At 35.6% G+C, this 15644-nt stretch overlaps 1 protein-coding gene across 1 annotated transcript in view; it reads left to right on the top strand.

The window, feature by feature from the left end:
- RB1 (RB transcriptional corepressor 1) overlaps positions 1–15644 on the top strand; it is a 181577-nt gene that overhangs the window by 67155 nt on the left and 98778 nt on the right. The window contains exons 14-17 of the mRNA XM_036746636.1: positions 1090–1146; positions 3545–3576; positions 3655–3731; positions 10025–10221. Coding sequence (XP_036602531.1) covers positions 1090–1146; positions 3545–3576; positions 3655–3731; positions 10025–10221 — 363 coding nt within the window. The remainder of the gene's footprint in view (positions 1–1089; positions 1147–3544; positions 3577–3654; positions 3732–10024; positions 10222–15644) is intronic.

Genomic DNA, 15644 nt, shown 5'->3' with positions numbered 1-15644 from the left:
CCAATTTGTCTTTCTTCCTTATCACCTAACAGAGTGCCTGGTACACTGTAGGTATTTAATAAATGACTTATTGATTAATACTATCAAGTAAAGCTTATTAAGCCATTATTCTTTTGTCAAAAGAGGGCATAATTTAAAACTATTCCCAGCTGTCGTCCTGTAATGACCTCAGCTCACTAAATGCCTTACCTTTGGGTCAGTAATCAGAAAGTCAGACAATTGGAATCCACTTAACTCATTTGTCTGTTCTGGTTCTTTGCAGGTATCATGGTTCAGTAGATAGGCTAGGAATCAAGAAATTTGGATTCTAGGCATGGCTTCAACATTAATTAGTTTTTAATTAGTTTTGAGACCCTGGGTATATCATTTAACTGCACTGAGGTTCAGTTTCTTCCTTCACTAAATGAGGATGACAGTTATGCAAGGTTGTTGAGGTAGGACAAAACACATGTACTCTAAAGTCTTTTGAAAAATATAAAGTGCAATATATATGTAAAAGGCCATGGGTGTGAGGTTTGATTATATTTTTCTTCTATCACTGCTTTTACAAAATAACTGTAAATCCTCTGAGGTGGAAGTATATGGTGAATGTTTACTTTTTGGAATAATGGAATATACTGTATGTATTTCTATCCCAAAATAAACTTGGCTGCTTAACCAGTTCATCCAGTTAAATCATGGTATTAATGATAAAAAAAAACCAAACCCAGGTTCAAACCTTGTATGTGCTGGTAATCTCTAATCTGTTTCATGGCCAAAGCTTGTACTCTTTAACTTAGCTTTTTTACAAATGACTGCATGGTGGATTGGGTAAGAAAACAGAAACTATCAGTATAAATCTACTATTGCTAGTGACAGCACAATAAAATATACCCTATCAATGGTGGGTTAGAAACACAATTTTTTAATATAATGAACACTATATTTTTCTTTAGTTTTTCTGCTTTTAGCTTTCATGATCCATTGGCAGTCCTGTTTCTTTGAGCGATCATTAGTGTATATCAAGATCTCTGATCTTTCTGTGTTTTTTCTAAAGCAATGGTATTTCACACTTCTTTGTGTTTTGTGTGTGTGTGTGTTTTTTTAAAGCGATACAAACTTGGAGTGCGATTGTACTACAGAGTTATGGAATCTATGCTTAAATCAGTAAGTGAGACTTAATATATTAGAATTGAAATCCATGCTATCTGATCATATCACTCTTTCTTAATCACTGTCTATAATCTACCAGCCTCCACTCTACCCTCTAACCTTTCTCAAAGACTTTCATATCTTCCTCTTCTCTTTATTTCTGCAATCATTCTTAGAGATTTCGTCATCCATGATAATACCTCTTTTAAAACCCTGTCCACATAGTTCCCCGAACTATTTGACTTCCATAACCTCCATTTCTCTTCTACTTCAGAGATTCAAAAGGTAGTCACAGCTTTTACCTCAGCATTTAAGACTGTTCTACTTTCAAGATTATGAATGTCTGAAGTTCCTCTCTTTGAACATTTACCTCTCCATATCATTTACTTTTTCCAAATCCATTTTTCACCCTTACTGTGGTTTTTAGCTTTTTAATCTGTCCTCCTAACCTACTATCACTGTTCTGCCTTCACTGACTTAAAGTGAAAATGTCGTGAGAAAGGGCTAATTAGGTTAAACACTATAGGGAAGTTACCTCTAAGAGTTATTAGTAAGAATTCAGTTAAATTCAGTACAAACAATAAAGGTTTGAAGACCTTACTTTTGGAAAGTGTGGAGAAAAGGAAAATATTTTGTAGTGAGTAGAATGTATCAGATTAGATTTTTGAAGCAGCCTAATAATGTATCAATAATTAAAGCACCAGCTTTGTCTTCTTCCTCTAAGAGAAAGTAAATGGGGCTTAAAGAACACCTCTGTACTTGCCAGCTTACCAGGGAGAATATAGTGTTCCTTAAGAGGCAAATGGGAAAAACAACAAAAACCCCTCCAAAAAACAAAGAAGGGCTTCAGTATAAAAACAAAAAGAGAAAAATAAATCTAAAAACTCAGAGCAGGACCATGACCTTCTTATGTTGTAAAGTAGAGGAATGTATTAAAGAGAAAAGAAAGAGCTACCATATGGACCTGCTTAAAGATATGAGGCTGTTCCCGAAATGGGAGAAGCTGGACTCTTTGAGGAACATGGTGATACTTATCCTCCAAAGAAAGATAATGTGTTCTCAGATGAAGAGACCATCCAGTAAGGGTCAAAAGAAGAACAGAAAAGTTGATGGCTCTTGCTGAGGAAGTATCAGGGCAACTATTTGTCAACTTAACAATTGAGAGATCTTTCTACTGCCTTCCTGGGCATACTAACTATTTATTAAGTGCCTGCTAAGTGAAAAGTGCCTTAATGTGGAAAAAAAAAAAGGAGGAAGGGAAAAAACTGCCTGTTTATAACCATCAAGTTAGACACCCAGTTAGTAATTACTGTAACCCTGATATTCTTGGTGCTGTGCTTGCTCATGGTTGCCTCTATGCGTGGATCTATCTACAATGACCCGAAAAGATTTGACAACACCTGCTACCTAAACCAGATTGTAATAGATTTGAGACTCAGTCCTTTCAAAGGGATGTGGCAAAAGCCGAGATTTCTGGTTTTCTTGTCTGATATTTGGTAAATTTCAGTGGTTGCCAAATATATCTGTCTAGAAATCTATCCAATAACTTAAAACATATTTCTAAAAGTAAACCCATTCCTTTCCCCCAAAAAACTGCTTTACCCTTGGCTTCTTTGTTTCTCAGTAACATCACTGTTGTAACTGTCCCCCAGGTTTTTAGCCTTGAAATTAATTTTAACTCTTCTTTTTCCTTCACCCCACACAACCATTCTCTTGTCCTATTAAGATATTGCTCTAATTCATCTCTTTTCGCTCTTTCTTCATACACCATAGTTCAGGCATTCAGCTTCTCTGTAATAGCCTCCTTACCACAACATTAACTTCTTAACTTTTTTTTTTTGCACTGCTCTAATGGTGTGACTCTTCTGTCCAAAAACGTCTTCCTCACTGTTGCTTACTAAATAGAATATAGGACCGTATCCTGGTTTTTAAACACATAGCCTTTTGGATCCAATCCAAATTTTCAACCTTATTGAACTCTACTCTCTGTCATACACTCTATGTTGCAGTCCTTTCCAATTGTTATGCCTTTGTTCATAGCATACCCCATGTCTGAAACGTCCTTCTTTCCCTTCAGTTCTGCCTTTTGGTGTCCCTTCCATTGAGACTCACCTCAGTGTCACCTTCCTCACTTCATTCAGCTCGAGGTGTTTCCTCTTCAAAATTCACATAGCACTTTGTGTGGACCCCTTTTTTGGCCTATCACTATCCCTCTTGCAACAGTTATTTTTTTATTTGTCTAATTTGATTTTAAACTCAGGCCAAGCAGTGTATCTTATTTCATCGTTGTATTTCCCTGTCCCTAGTATAATGCCTTACTCATAGGTACTTAATAAATATTTGTGGAATAGAATGCCATTTAATACTTTAATGGAAAAAGTTTCAATTTACATTGTTTTGTTTTTTATTTTAGGAAGAAGAACGTTTATCTATTCAGAACTTCAGGTGAATTTTCTTAACTTTAGTAGAAACTTTTCTTTTTTTGTTAAACAAAAAATAATGTTTTCATCACTTATTTTTCAGCAAACTTCTGAATGATAACATCTTCCACACATCTTTATTGGCTTGTGCTGTTGAGGTTGTAATGGCCACATATGCTAGTAAGTCTAATTGGAAATTAAACTGTTTTTATTGGATCCAGAATTTATAAGAGACTGTGATCTACTTTTTGTTGTTGTTTCTTATTAACAGGTTAAGATTTTAAGTCAGGTCTGTACTTGTGAATAACATCTAAACAGAAAATTTACTTAAGGGACTAACAATCTGAATTATTTAAATATATGTTGGGTTCCTAAGGCTTGGCATACAGAATTTATGAGATAGTACCTGTTGAACTCCTTGAAAAGAGGTCTGACAATGTAAAGACTTAAAAGAAAACTAAAGTCAGGCCAGTCTGTTTGCTTTGGAAGCCCTATGCAGTTTCTATATGAGGGAGTAATCAATGTATCATCTTGTAAAAGTCAAAAATCTTCACTGTCATCAATAAAATTATAATTGTTTTCCAAAATGTTGTTATTTCATTCATGCCATATCCATGACTGCTTTTCATTCTTTGTCCTTGATCTCTTTGCAGCTTTTGATACTGTTGATAGCTCCCTCCTTTTAAATCAGAGGTTCTTAATCTTTTTTTTTATTTGGTCATAGACCCTTTTGGCAGCATAGTGAAACATATTTCCCATCTCAGAATGATGTTTTTAAATGCATTAAATAAAATACACAGGATTACAAAGGAAACTGATTACACTGAAATATGGTTATCAAAATATATTTTTTTAAAAGTTCACTGTTAAGAACCGCTATTCTAATCACTCTCTTTCCTGGGTTTTCATAACACTGTTTTCTCCCAGTTCTCTTTTTACCAACTTGACTGCTCCTTCTCAGTCTGCTTTGCAGGTTCATCATTAGTATCCCTACGTTTTCCTTTTGGAGGGTGTATCCTAGGACTCTGTCTTGAACCTTTCTACACTTTAATTCTTTGTTGTATCAACTTTCAAGATTTCAGTTATCTTTATGCATCTGATTCCCAAATCTATATACCTTACCTTTATTTCCCTCCTGAGCACTAGTCCTTCACCAGCTCCATGCTAGACCTCTATACCTAAATGTCCCATAATCATCTCAAACTCAGTCTATTTAAAACATAACTCTTCCATACGCTCTTCCTCCTTTTTCCCTCCCTCCCTCACTGACTTGTCTCACTGCATGTCTTCCCCCTCCAGATTCTGCTCTTTCTGATGAAAGCACTAACATTCTTCCATTCATCCAGTTTATAAGCTCAGAGTCATCCTTGGTTCTGTGCTGTCACTTACCGTCACTCCCCTCCCCTTCTTTCTAATTAGTTGCCAAGTGTTATTATTTATTGTACTTCCACTGTATCTCTCGAATATTTCAACTTCTTTCCTTTTACTGACAATATACCAATTTAATCTGTCTTCACCCCTTTTTCTGGACTGTTACAATGATCTCTTTGTTGATTCCTCTTTATCCAGCCTCTCCCTTCTCTACTCCATCCACACAACTGTTCAGTTCATCTTCCTAAAGTACATGACCATGTGACTGGTCTAACTGCTTCTTCCCAACCTCCCTCCCCAAATTACTTTGCTTTTTTTTTTTTGATCCAAACCTTTTATTTCATTGATGGCAGAGACCTACAGGGGATGAATTTGAGACAGACAGGTAGCACAAAGCAGAGAGAGCTGGTTTTGGAGCCAGGAAAACTTGAATTCAAATCCTGCTTTAGGCACTATAAACCTGGGCAAGTTATTTCACCTCTATTTGCCTCAGCTTCCTCATCTATAGAATAGAGATAATAACAGCACTTACCTCCTAGAACTATTGTGAGGATTAAGCGAGATAATGTATGAAAGTCCTGCAAAAGGCTCCATAAATGCTAGCTATAATAATAGTTATTATTATTATCAACCTACTTCTGCTCATACAGATCAGTAACTTATAATTACAATTATACTTACATATACTTATAAAAGTTACTTATAATTTTTAGAGAGTTGATTCAGTTTCCTCATTTGTGAAATGAGGGTGTTGGACTACATTACTTCTAAAATCCCTTCCAGCTCTTAATCTATGATTCCATAACTTTATATTTATGCTATATGTTTTTTATATATACTTAGCTCTGTGCATGTACTCTCTTGAAAGCCCCCTAAAGACAGAAACTGTCTGTTCCCACCACATAGCACATAGTAGGTTTCCAACAAATACTTATTAAATGGGTTAGATAGTTTTGCTGAATAAAATTTTTAGTTTTACGTTATTCAAGCAGCCTTAAATTTTACTTTTCCTCATGTAGTTCCAGCCAACCTGAATTACTTTGTCATCCCTTGACCCTGTTTTCCTGCATTTGTGTCTCTGTTCACACTATTCTCTGTGCCTGGTATGAACTTCCATCTCTGCTTGTTTAAGTCCTGTCCAGTTCAAATGTGACCTATTCTTTGAAGTCTTCTTTGAAATCCCCATAGCTGGAAGTGATCTCTCTTCTTTGAGTTCTCATAACATCATATTGTACTTCTCTTCTGAACTTTATTCTGATTTTCGTAATAATTATATTCATATCTAGTCCCTCCAGTTATTAGCATAATGTCTTATATGTAGCAGATATTTAGTTTTCAGCATTAATTTTCACAAAAGTTTGAATTACAAATTTTCTCCCCATTTCTACCCTCCTCCCCACTCCAAGATGGCATATATTCTGATTGCCCCATTCCCCAGTCAGCCCTCCCTTCTGTCACCCCACTCCCCCACATCCCCTTTTCCATTACTTTCTTGTAGGGCAAGATAGATTTTTGTGCCCCATTGCCTGTATATCTTATTTCTCTGTTGCATGCAAAAACTTTTTTTTTGAACATCTTCTTTTAAAACTTTGGGTTCCAAATTCTCTCCCCTCTTCCCTCCCCACCCACCATCCCTAAGAAGGCAAGTAATTCAACATAAGCCACATGTGTATCATTATGCAGAACCCTTCCATAATACTCATGTTGTGGAAGACTAACTATATTTTGCTCCTTCCTATCCTATCCCCCTTTATCCAGTTTTCTCCCTTGACCCTGTCCCTTTTCGAAAGTGTTTGCTTTTGATTACCTCTTCCCCCTATCTGCCTCCACTTCTGTCATCCCCCCTTTTTTATCTCCTTCCTCCTTCTTTCTTGTGGGGTAAGATACCCAATTGAGTGTGTATGTTATTCCCTCCTCAGGTCAAATGCGATGAGAGCAAGATTAACTCATTCCCCCTCACCTGCCCCCTCTTCCCTCCCAACAGAACTGCTTTTTCTTGCCACTTTTATGTGAGATAATTTACCCCATTCTATCTCTCCCTTTCTCCCTCTCTCAATATATTCCTCTCTCATCCCTTAATTTTATTTTATTTTTTTAGATATCTATTCATGTTCAACTCACCGTGTACCCTCTGTCTATATATATAGATATATCTATATATCTATATATGTATATGTGTATGTATATATATATATATATATATATATGTATATATGTATATTCCCTTCAACTACCCTAATACTGAGGTCTCATGAATTATACATATGATCTTTCCATGTAGGAATATAAACAAAACAGTTCAACTTTAGTAAGTCCTTTGTGATTTTTCTTTATTGTTTACCTTTTCATGCTTCTCTTGATTTTTGTGTTTGAAAGTCAAATTTTCCATTCAGTTCTGGTCTTTTCACTGAGAAAGCTTGAAAGTCCTCTATTTTATTGAAAGTCTATATTTTGCCTTGGATCATGATACTCAGTTTTGCTGGATAGGTGATTCTTGGTTTTAATCCTAGCTCCATTGATCTCTGGAATATCATATTCCAAGCCCTTTGGTCCCTTAATGTAGAAGGTGCTAGATCTTGTGTTATTCTGATTGTGTTTCCATAATACTCAAATTGTTTCTTTCTGGCTGCTTGCAGTATTTTCTCCTTGATCTGGGAGATCTGGAATTTGGCGACAATATTCCTAGGAGTTTTCTTTTTGGGTTCTTTTTCAGGAGGCGATTGGTGGATTGTTTCAATTCCTATTTTACCCTCTGGCTCTAGAATATCAGGGCAGTTCTTGATAATTTCTTGAAAGATGATATCTGGGCTCTTTTTTAAATTAATTTTTAATTTTTTATTAAATTTTTTTTTTAATTTTTAGTTCACAACACCTGGTTCTACATAACTTTGAGTTCTAGATTTTCTTCCCTCCCTCCTCTCCTTCCTCCCCAAGATGGCATGGAATCCGATATTTCTTCTACATATAACTTCGCATTGAACTTATTTACACACTAGTCAAGTTGTGAAGAAGAATTATGACCAATGGAATGAATCATGAGATAGAAGAAACAGAACCAAAAAAAAAACCCAAAAACAAAAACAAAAGACAGAAAAAAAAAGGGGGAAAAAAGGGCAAGCATAAAGTGTGCCTCAATGCGTGTTCATACATCATAGTTCTTTCTCTGGATGTAGATAGCATTCTCTATTGTGAGTCCTTTGGAGTTGTCTTTGCACCTTGTGTTGCTGAGAAGAGCAAAGTTTATCAGGGTTAGTCCTCACAAAATCCATATATCTGTGGTTTTGTATAATGTTCTCCTGGTTTTGCTCCACTCACTCAGCATTATATTGTGTAGGTTTTTCCAGGTTGTTATGAAGTCTCTATCATCCCCATTTCTTATAGCACAACAGTATTCCATTACCTTCATATACCACAACTTGTTCAGCCCTTCCCCAATTGATGGGCATCCCCTTGATTTCCAATTCTTAGCTACTACAAAAAGAGAGGCTCTTTTTTTGATCATGACTTTCAGGTAGTCCAATAATTTTTAAATTCTCTCTCCTGGATCTATTTTCCAGGTCAGTAGTTTTTCCAATGAGATATTTCACACTGTCTTCCATTTTTTCATTCCTTTGGTTCTGTTTTATAATATCTTGATTTCTCATAAAGTCACTAGCTTCCACTTGCTCCAGTCTAATTTTTAAGGTAGTATTTTCTTCAGTGGTCTTTTGGACTTCCTTTTCCATTTGTCTAATTCTGCTTTTCAAGGCATTCTTCTCCTCATTGGCTTTTTGGAGCTCTTTTGCCATTTGAGTTAGTCTATTTATTAAGGTGGTGCTTTCTTCAGTATTTTTTGGGTCTCCTTTAGTAAGTCATTGACTTGTTTTTCATGATTTTCTTGCATCTCTCTCATTTCTCTTCCCAATTTTTCCTCTACTTCTCTAACTTGCTTTTCCAAAACCCTTGTGAGCTCTTCCATGGCCTGAGACCAGTTCATATTTTTCTTGGAGGTTTTTGATGTAGGCTCTTTGACTTTGTTGACTTCTTCTGGCTGTATGTTTTGGTCTTCTTTGTCGCTAAAGAAATATTCCAAAGTCTGAATCTGAGTCTGTTTTTGCTGCCTGGTCATGTTCCCAGCCAACTGCTTGACCCTTGAGTTTTTCGTCAGGGTATGACTGCTTGTAGAGTAGAGAGTACTTTGTTCCAAGCTTGAGGGGATGTGCTGTTGTTTTCAGAGCTATTTCAACACAACAAGCTCTGCCACACCAGTGCTCCTCCTCTCCCAAGAACTGCCAACCCTTACCTGACTCAAATCTTAAGCAGGCTCTGCACTCCCTCTCTGATCTGCCACTTAATTCCTCCCAGCAGGTGGGCCTGGGGCCAGAAGCAACTACAGTTGTAGTTCTGTAGCTGCACCACCTCTGCTGCCCCTGGGGTTATGGCCGAACTCCGAACTCCTTTCACTCTGTCCCCCACAGCTTTTCCCACTAACCTTCTTTGTTGTCTTTGGTGTTTGTGGGTTGAGAAGTCTGGTAACTGCCACAGCTCACTGATTCAGGGCTCTAGGGCCTGTTCCATTCATCTCCCGGTCTGGTTGGTCTGGGCGCAGCCCACGCTGGGCTCTGCCCCGCTCTGCTCCCAGCTCCATACGCGATAGACCTTACCCAGTCACCATCCAAGCTGTCCTGGGCTGGAACCCTGCTTCCCTCTGCTACTTTGTGGGTTCTGCAGTTCTAGAATTTGTTCAGAGCCATTTTTTGTCAGTGTTTGAAGGGTCCTGGGGTAGAGCCCTAGGCAATTCCTGCTTTCCAGCGCCATCTTGGCTCCACTCCTATAAAGATTCTTTAAATGAGCTATTGTTAATTAATGAATTGGGGTTGTTAGGTAATGTTGCCAAAAATAATTTCAGTTCCTATGCACAAGTTTTAGTGATTCTCCAAAACTTTTTTATCTTAATAATAATTCTGGACACCTAAATTTCACATGTTCATTTTAATAGAAATTGCTATTTGATTTCATGGGCGATGAATAAATATTTTAACCTAGTGTAGCCTAAGATTTGAGCCTAAGATTTATTACTTTAACAGTGCACATGTAAATCTGGTTTCTTCTTTTACTTCTAGGGAGTACATACCAGAGTCATGATTCCGGAACAGATTTATCTTTTCCATGGATTCTGAATGTACTCGATTTAAAAGCATTCGACTTTTACAAAGTGATTGAAAGCTTTATCAAGGCAGAAGCTAGTTTGACAAGGGAAATGATAAAACATTTAGAACGTTGTGAACATCGGATCATGGAATCACTAGCATGGCAATCAGTAAGTACTCAGTTTAAATAAAGATGTTTGAATGCATGAATACATATGAATGAAACTGAATACAACTGAAATAAATTCATAGGAATAAATCTATAGTCACTTGATAAGCATGAATTCAGCATATAATCCAGGATTATAACAGATCTTAGAGGACTACAGTGAACTGCCTCATACTTGGGCTTCTGAGGGCACTGTGGTTAAAAAAATGTTTTTATGTGTTTTAGCATTCAGCACAGGTCATATAGTATGTCACACTGAATTGAAAAAGAAAATTTTGAAGTGTTCAAGTAAGTTTGATTATATAATAAGACTGCTTCCGATTTGTAATAAAGGATACTATATTTTGAAATTTAAAAGAATTATTCTTAAATTTTGAGCAAAGTGGCATAAATTTTAAGATTCAGATTCTAGCTGTTTTTACAAAGAGATTTGTCTAGTACTCAGAAAGCTAGAGCAGATACTCGTAACCTTTTTATATATAATTATATATATATATTATAAGGCAGGAAGAGAAGTTGGTAGAAATTATTTTGGAAGTTGGCATACTGCATGTTACTCTAATGTTGAAGATAGTTAAAAAAAACCTTTGTCTGTAATATACTTAGCTTTTTAAGAGAACAAACCACATTTTTCACATAGCGCATTTATGTCTTTAATTATTGATGCCTGGGGAAAAGAAAGAAAAAAATCTTTGCAAAATGGAAGGAAGGGAAAAACCAGTGGGAAAACAAAGTCACAAAGGTAAAGAAGTATAGCCTTGGGACATTATGCTCAGCCTTGACCTCAAATGACTCTGAAGGTATAGTACGTTTCCTGATTTGGAACTCTTTACTATGAATGTTGCCTTAGAAATGCTGGTACTCTTTTTATTACTGTACTTCCTCTACTTAGTTATCCTGGTAACATCATTCTAAAACTAGTCTTATTAAATACCAAAAGAAATTGTAAGTGATAAGAATTTAGGTACAAGCTTTACAGAATAGGAAATAAACCTGTAATTTCATTTATAAAGAATTCTTCGATGAGCAATTGTTGGATGAGGAAACTGTACCAGTTACAGGGCATTATCTTCTCTGAAACTTACAGTCTGATATACCTTGAGCACTGAGAGATTGTGACTAGTCCGCAGGTAACACCATCAGTATATGTCAGAAGAAGCACTGAACCCAGGTCTTCTTGGCTCTAGGCCAACTCTCTAAATACTGTATTATACTACTTCTTAACCCTTAAAGGTGGGCAGTTATAGTTATCTAGTTGTGAGTGCAGAGTTAACATCTGTTCAACTTAGAACATACATCTTCCTGAATTTCCTTTGTCTCAAAATGTCCCTGTTCAGTCCCCAAGTCCAATTATACTCAGTTCAGGATCCCTTTAGTCTGATAATGTTACCTCTTTCTGAAACTAGGCTTCTCTCCCTTAGCTACATTAAATGTGTCTGTCTTTTGAGTATCATTGCATTACTACACCTAGACAAGTTTTGTTTTCATAGCTACCTAATACAGTCTTCTCTCCAGCATCTACTACCCTAGAAAAATCTCTTTCTCTGTCCCCTATTTAGGGGTACCAGATACCTGGCTTACTCTTTGATCTGCTGTGTGTCCATTGTTATTTGCTTCTGAAGAAACTATAGAGACATCTCATGTTTGCCCATTAAAAATGAACATTTGCTCTATGGTTTGGAGGGGAAAGTTCTTAACCATACTAGAGATAGAGGCAAAGTATTAAATGGATTGTGTTGATTATGTGAAATTGAATCACTTTTGCACAAATAAAAGCAATCAACTAGAACAAAAAGGGAAACAAGCAATTGAAAGAAAAACCTTTGCTTTATATATCTCTGACAAAGGACTAATATCTTTAAAGATATGTAGAGAACTATTAACACCAGTATGTAAGACTGTCATTCTCTATTGATCCATGGTCAAAAGATTTGAACAAACAGTTCTCAGAAAAAGGGTTGCAAACTATTGACAATGAATGAAAGACTGCTCTAAATCACTAATAATTCAAGAAAAGCAAATTTGTTGTTGTTGTTATCCAGTAATTTAAGTAAAGCCCATTTGGGGTATTCTTGACAAAGATCCTGGAGTGGTTTTCCATTTCATTTTCCACCTCATTTTATAGATAAGGAAACTGAGACAAACAGGGTTAAGTGACTTGTCCAGGGTCACGCAGTTAGTAAGTATCTGGGGCTGGATTTGAATTCAAGTATTGTTGACTACAGGCCTGGCACTCTATCCACTATACCATCTAGCTGCTTTAAAAACAGATTAGAAAAGCTCTGATGTTACACCTAACAAACTGGCAAAGATGACAAAGAATGGGAATGATCAGTGTTAGAGGGGCTATGGAATGATAAATACACTAATACACCATTGGTGAGGCTATGAATTGTTTTGACCATTCTAAGAATTAATTTAGAATTATGCTAATAAAGTGACTAAAATGTCTGTACTTCATTGACTAAGAGATCCCACTGCTAGGCTTATGCTCCAAAGAAGTAAAGAAAAAAGAAACAAAGATCCCATATAAAACGAAGTATTTATAGCAACATTTTTTTTTTTGTGGTAGCAAAATCCTGAAAACAAAGCATATGCCCATTGATTGGTGAATGATTCAACAAATTATTGTACACTAATGTAATTGCGTGTTATTGCTCCATAGGAAATGATGAATATGAAGAATTCAGCAAAGCATCGAAAGACTTGTATGAACTGATGCTAGAGTGAAGTAAGCAGAACCAGTAGTTAACATTATACACATTGATTATAACAATATAAATAGAACAAAAAAAGGAGCCGAGTGCTATGTAGTGTTAATTATTAATCTTGTTCTCAAAGAAGAGATGAAAAAATGCATTTCTCTCCCTTCTTTTTTTAATTGAATTTTATTTCCAATTCTATATTCTGTCTTTCCTCATTCCCCTCTCCCACCCATTAAGAAGACAAGAAATACAAAACCCATTACAAATGTGCAAAACATGCAAAACAAATTTCTGCATTAGCCATATCTACCTCCCCCCCCAAAAAAAAGAGCGAGAAAGTGCAGAAAATAGCCTTCAGTCAGCTGTCCATTAGTTTTCTATCTAGAGGTAGATACCATGTTTCATCGAGTTGTGATTGGACATTGTGTTGATCAGAGTTACGAAGTCTTTTACAATTTATCCTTACAGTAGTGCTGTCAGTGTATAAATTTTTCTTCTGGTTCTGATCACTTCACTTTGCATCAATTCATACAAGTCTTCCCCAGTTTTTTTGAAACTTTCCTCGTCATCATTACTTATAGCACAATATAGTATTCCATCAGATTTATGTATCATAACTTGTCTAGCCATTTTCTTGTTGATGAGCATCCCTTCAGTTTCCAATTCTTTGCCACCATAAAAAGAGCTGCTAACAATATTTTTGTATATATGGATCCTTTTTCTCTTCCTTTGATTGCTTTGGAGTACAGGCCCAATAGCAGTATCAATGCGCTAAAGGATATGCACAGTTTAATGGCTTTTTGGGCATAGTTCTGAATTGCTTTCCAGAAGCGTTAGACTAGTTCACAGTTCTACCAAGAGAGTATTAGTGTACCTATTTCCCCACACCCTCTTGTAGCATTTCTCTTTGTTGTTATCATTGCCTTAGCAAATCTTATGACTGTTAAGTAGTACCTGAGAGTTGTTTTAATTTGCATTCTTCATATCATTAGTGATTTAGAGCATTTTTTCATATGGCTATTGATATCTAGGATTTCTTTCTCTGAAAACTGCCTATTCATATTCTTTGACCATTTATCAATTGGGGAGTGATTGGAGTGACTCTTATGCTTGTAAATCTGACTCTATTCCTTATATATTTTAGAAACGAGACCTTTGTCAGAAAAACTTGCTACAGAGGTTTTTCCCCTGTTTCCTGCTTTTCTTGGAATTTTAGCTGCATTTGTTTTGTTTGTGTAAAACCTTTTTAATTTACATTTAATTTACATTTAATCCATTTTAACCTCCTTCTGTCTTGTTTGGTCATGAACATTTCCTCTCTCCAGAGATATAACAAATAATTTGTTCCATGCTCCTCTAATTTACTTATTATATTACCCTTTATGTCTAAATCATGAACCCATTTTGAACTTATCTTGGTAAATGGGATGAGATTTGGTCTGTGCCTGGTTTCTGCCAGACTACTTTCTGGTTTTCCCAATAGTTTTTGTTAAATAGTGAATTCTTGCCCCAGTAGTTTGGATCTTTGTTTATCAAACACTAGGCTACTGTGCTCATTTGTTTCTGGATATCTGTTCCGTTGATCAACCTAACTTCTCTATTTCTAACCCAGTATCAAATTGTTTTGATGATCACAACTTTGTAGTATAGTTTGTTATCTCGTACTGGGAGGTTCTCTTCTTCCTCATTTTTTTTTATTGATTCCCTTGATATTCTTGACCTTTTCTTCCTCCAGATAAATTTTGCTATATTTTGGTCCGCATATTAATTCTTTGATTGTTTGATTGGTGTAACAATGAATAAATAAATTAATTTAGGTAGTATTGTCACTTTTATTACATTGGCTTAGCCTGTGTATGAGCAATTAATATTTCTCCAGTTATTTAGATCTGTCTTTATTTATGTAAAGAGTGTTTTGTAATTGTGTTCATAGTTCCTGTTTGTGTCTTGGAAGGCAGAGTCTGAAGTATTTTTTCTGTCTGTAGTTATTTTAAATTGCATTTTTCTATCTCTTCCTGCTAGATTTTATTGATGTGATACAAAAATCCTGATGATTTGTGTGGATTTATTTTCTATATTGCAAGTTTGCTGAAGTTGTTAATTGTCTCAACTATTTTTTTTAGTTGACTCTGAGGTTCTCTAAGTGTACTCATCATATTATATGCAAAAATGTTCTTTTTGTTTCCTTATTGCTTATTCCTTCTATTTCTTTTTCTTGTCTTATTGATCTAGCTAGTATTTCTAGTACAATATTAAATAGTAATGGTGATAATGGAGAACTTTTCTCCCTTGGCCTTATTAGAAAAACTTCTAGTTTATCCCCATTACAGTCTTGCTTTTACATCAATGCTACTTATCAATTTAAGGAAAGCTCCTTTTATTCCTGTGCTTTCTAGGGTTTTTAACAATAACAGTTGTTGCACTTTTTTCAAAAGCTTTTTCCATATTTATTGAGATAACTGTATAATTTTTTGTTATCAATATGCTGTATTGTGCTCATAGTTTTCCTAATATTGAACCAGCCATGCTTTCCTAATATAAATCCAACCTGGTGTATGATCTTTGTGACATTTTTGTGCTGTAATTTTCTTCCAATATTTTACTTAATTTTTTTACATCAGTATTCATTACAGAAATTATTCTACACTTTTCCTCTTTGTTTTGACTCTCTCTGATTTAGGTATCAAGGTATTAGGTATTGTGTTTTTAAAGGAATTAA

Source organism: Trichosurus vulpecula, chromosome 2 (genome assembly GCF_011100635.1).
Source record: "Trichosurus vulpecula isolate mTriVul1 chromosome 2, mTriVul1.pri, whole genome shotgun sequence".
Classification (NCBI taxonomy): domain Eukaryota; kingdom Metazoa; phylum Chordata; class Mammalia; order Diprotodontia; family Phalangeridae; genus Trichosurus; species Trichosurus vulpecula.
Note: the sequence above shows the minus strand (reverse complement) of the source record. Positions and strands in the feature narration are given on the sequence as shown.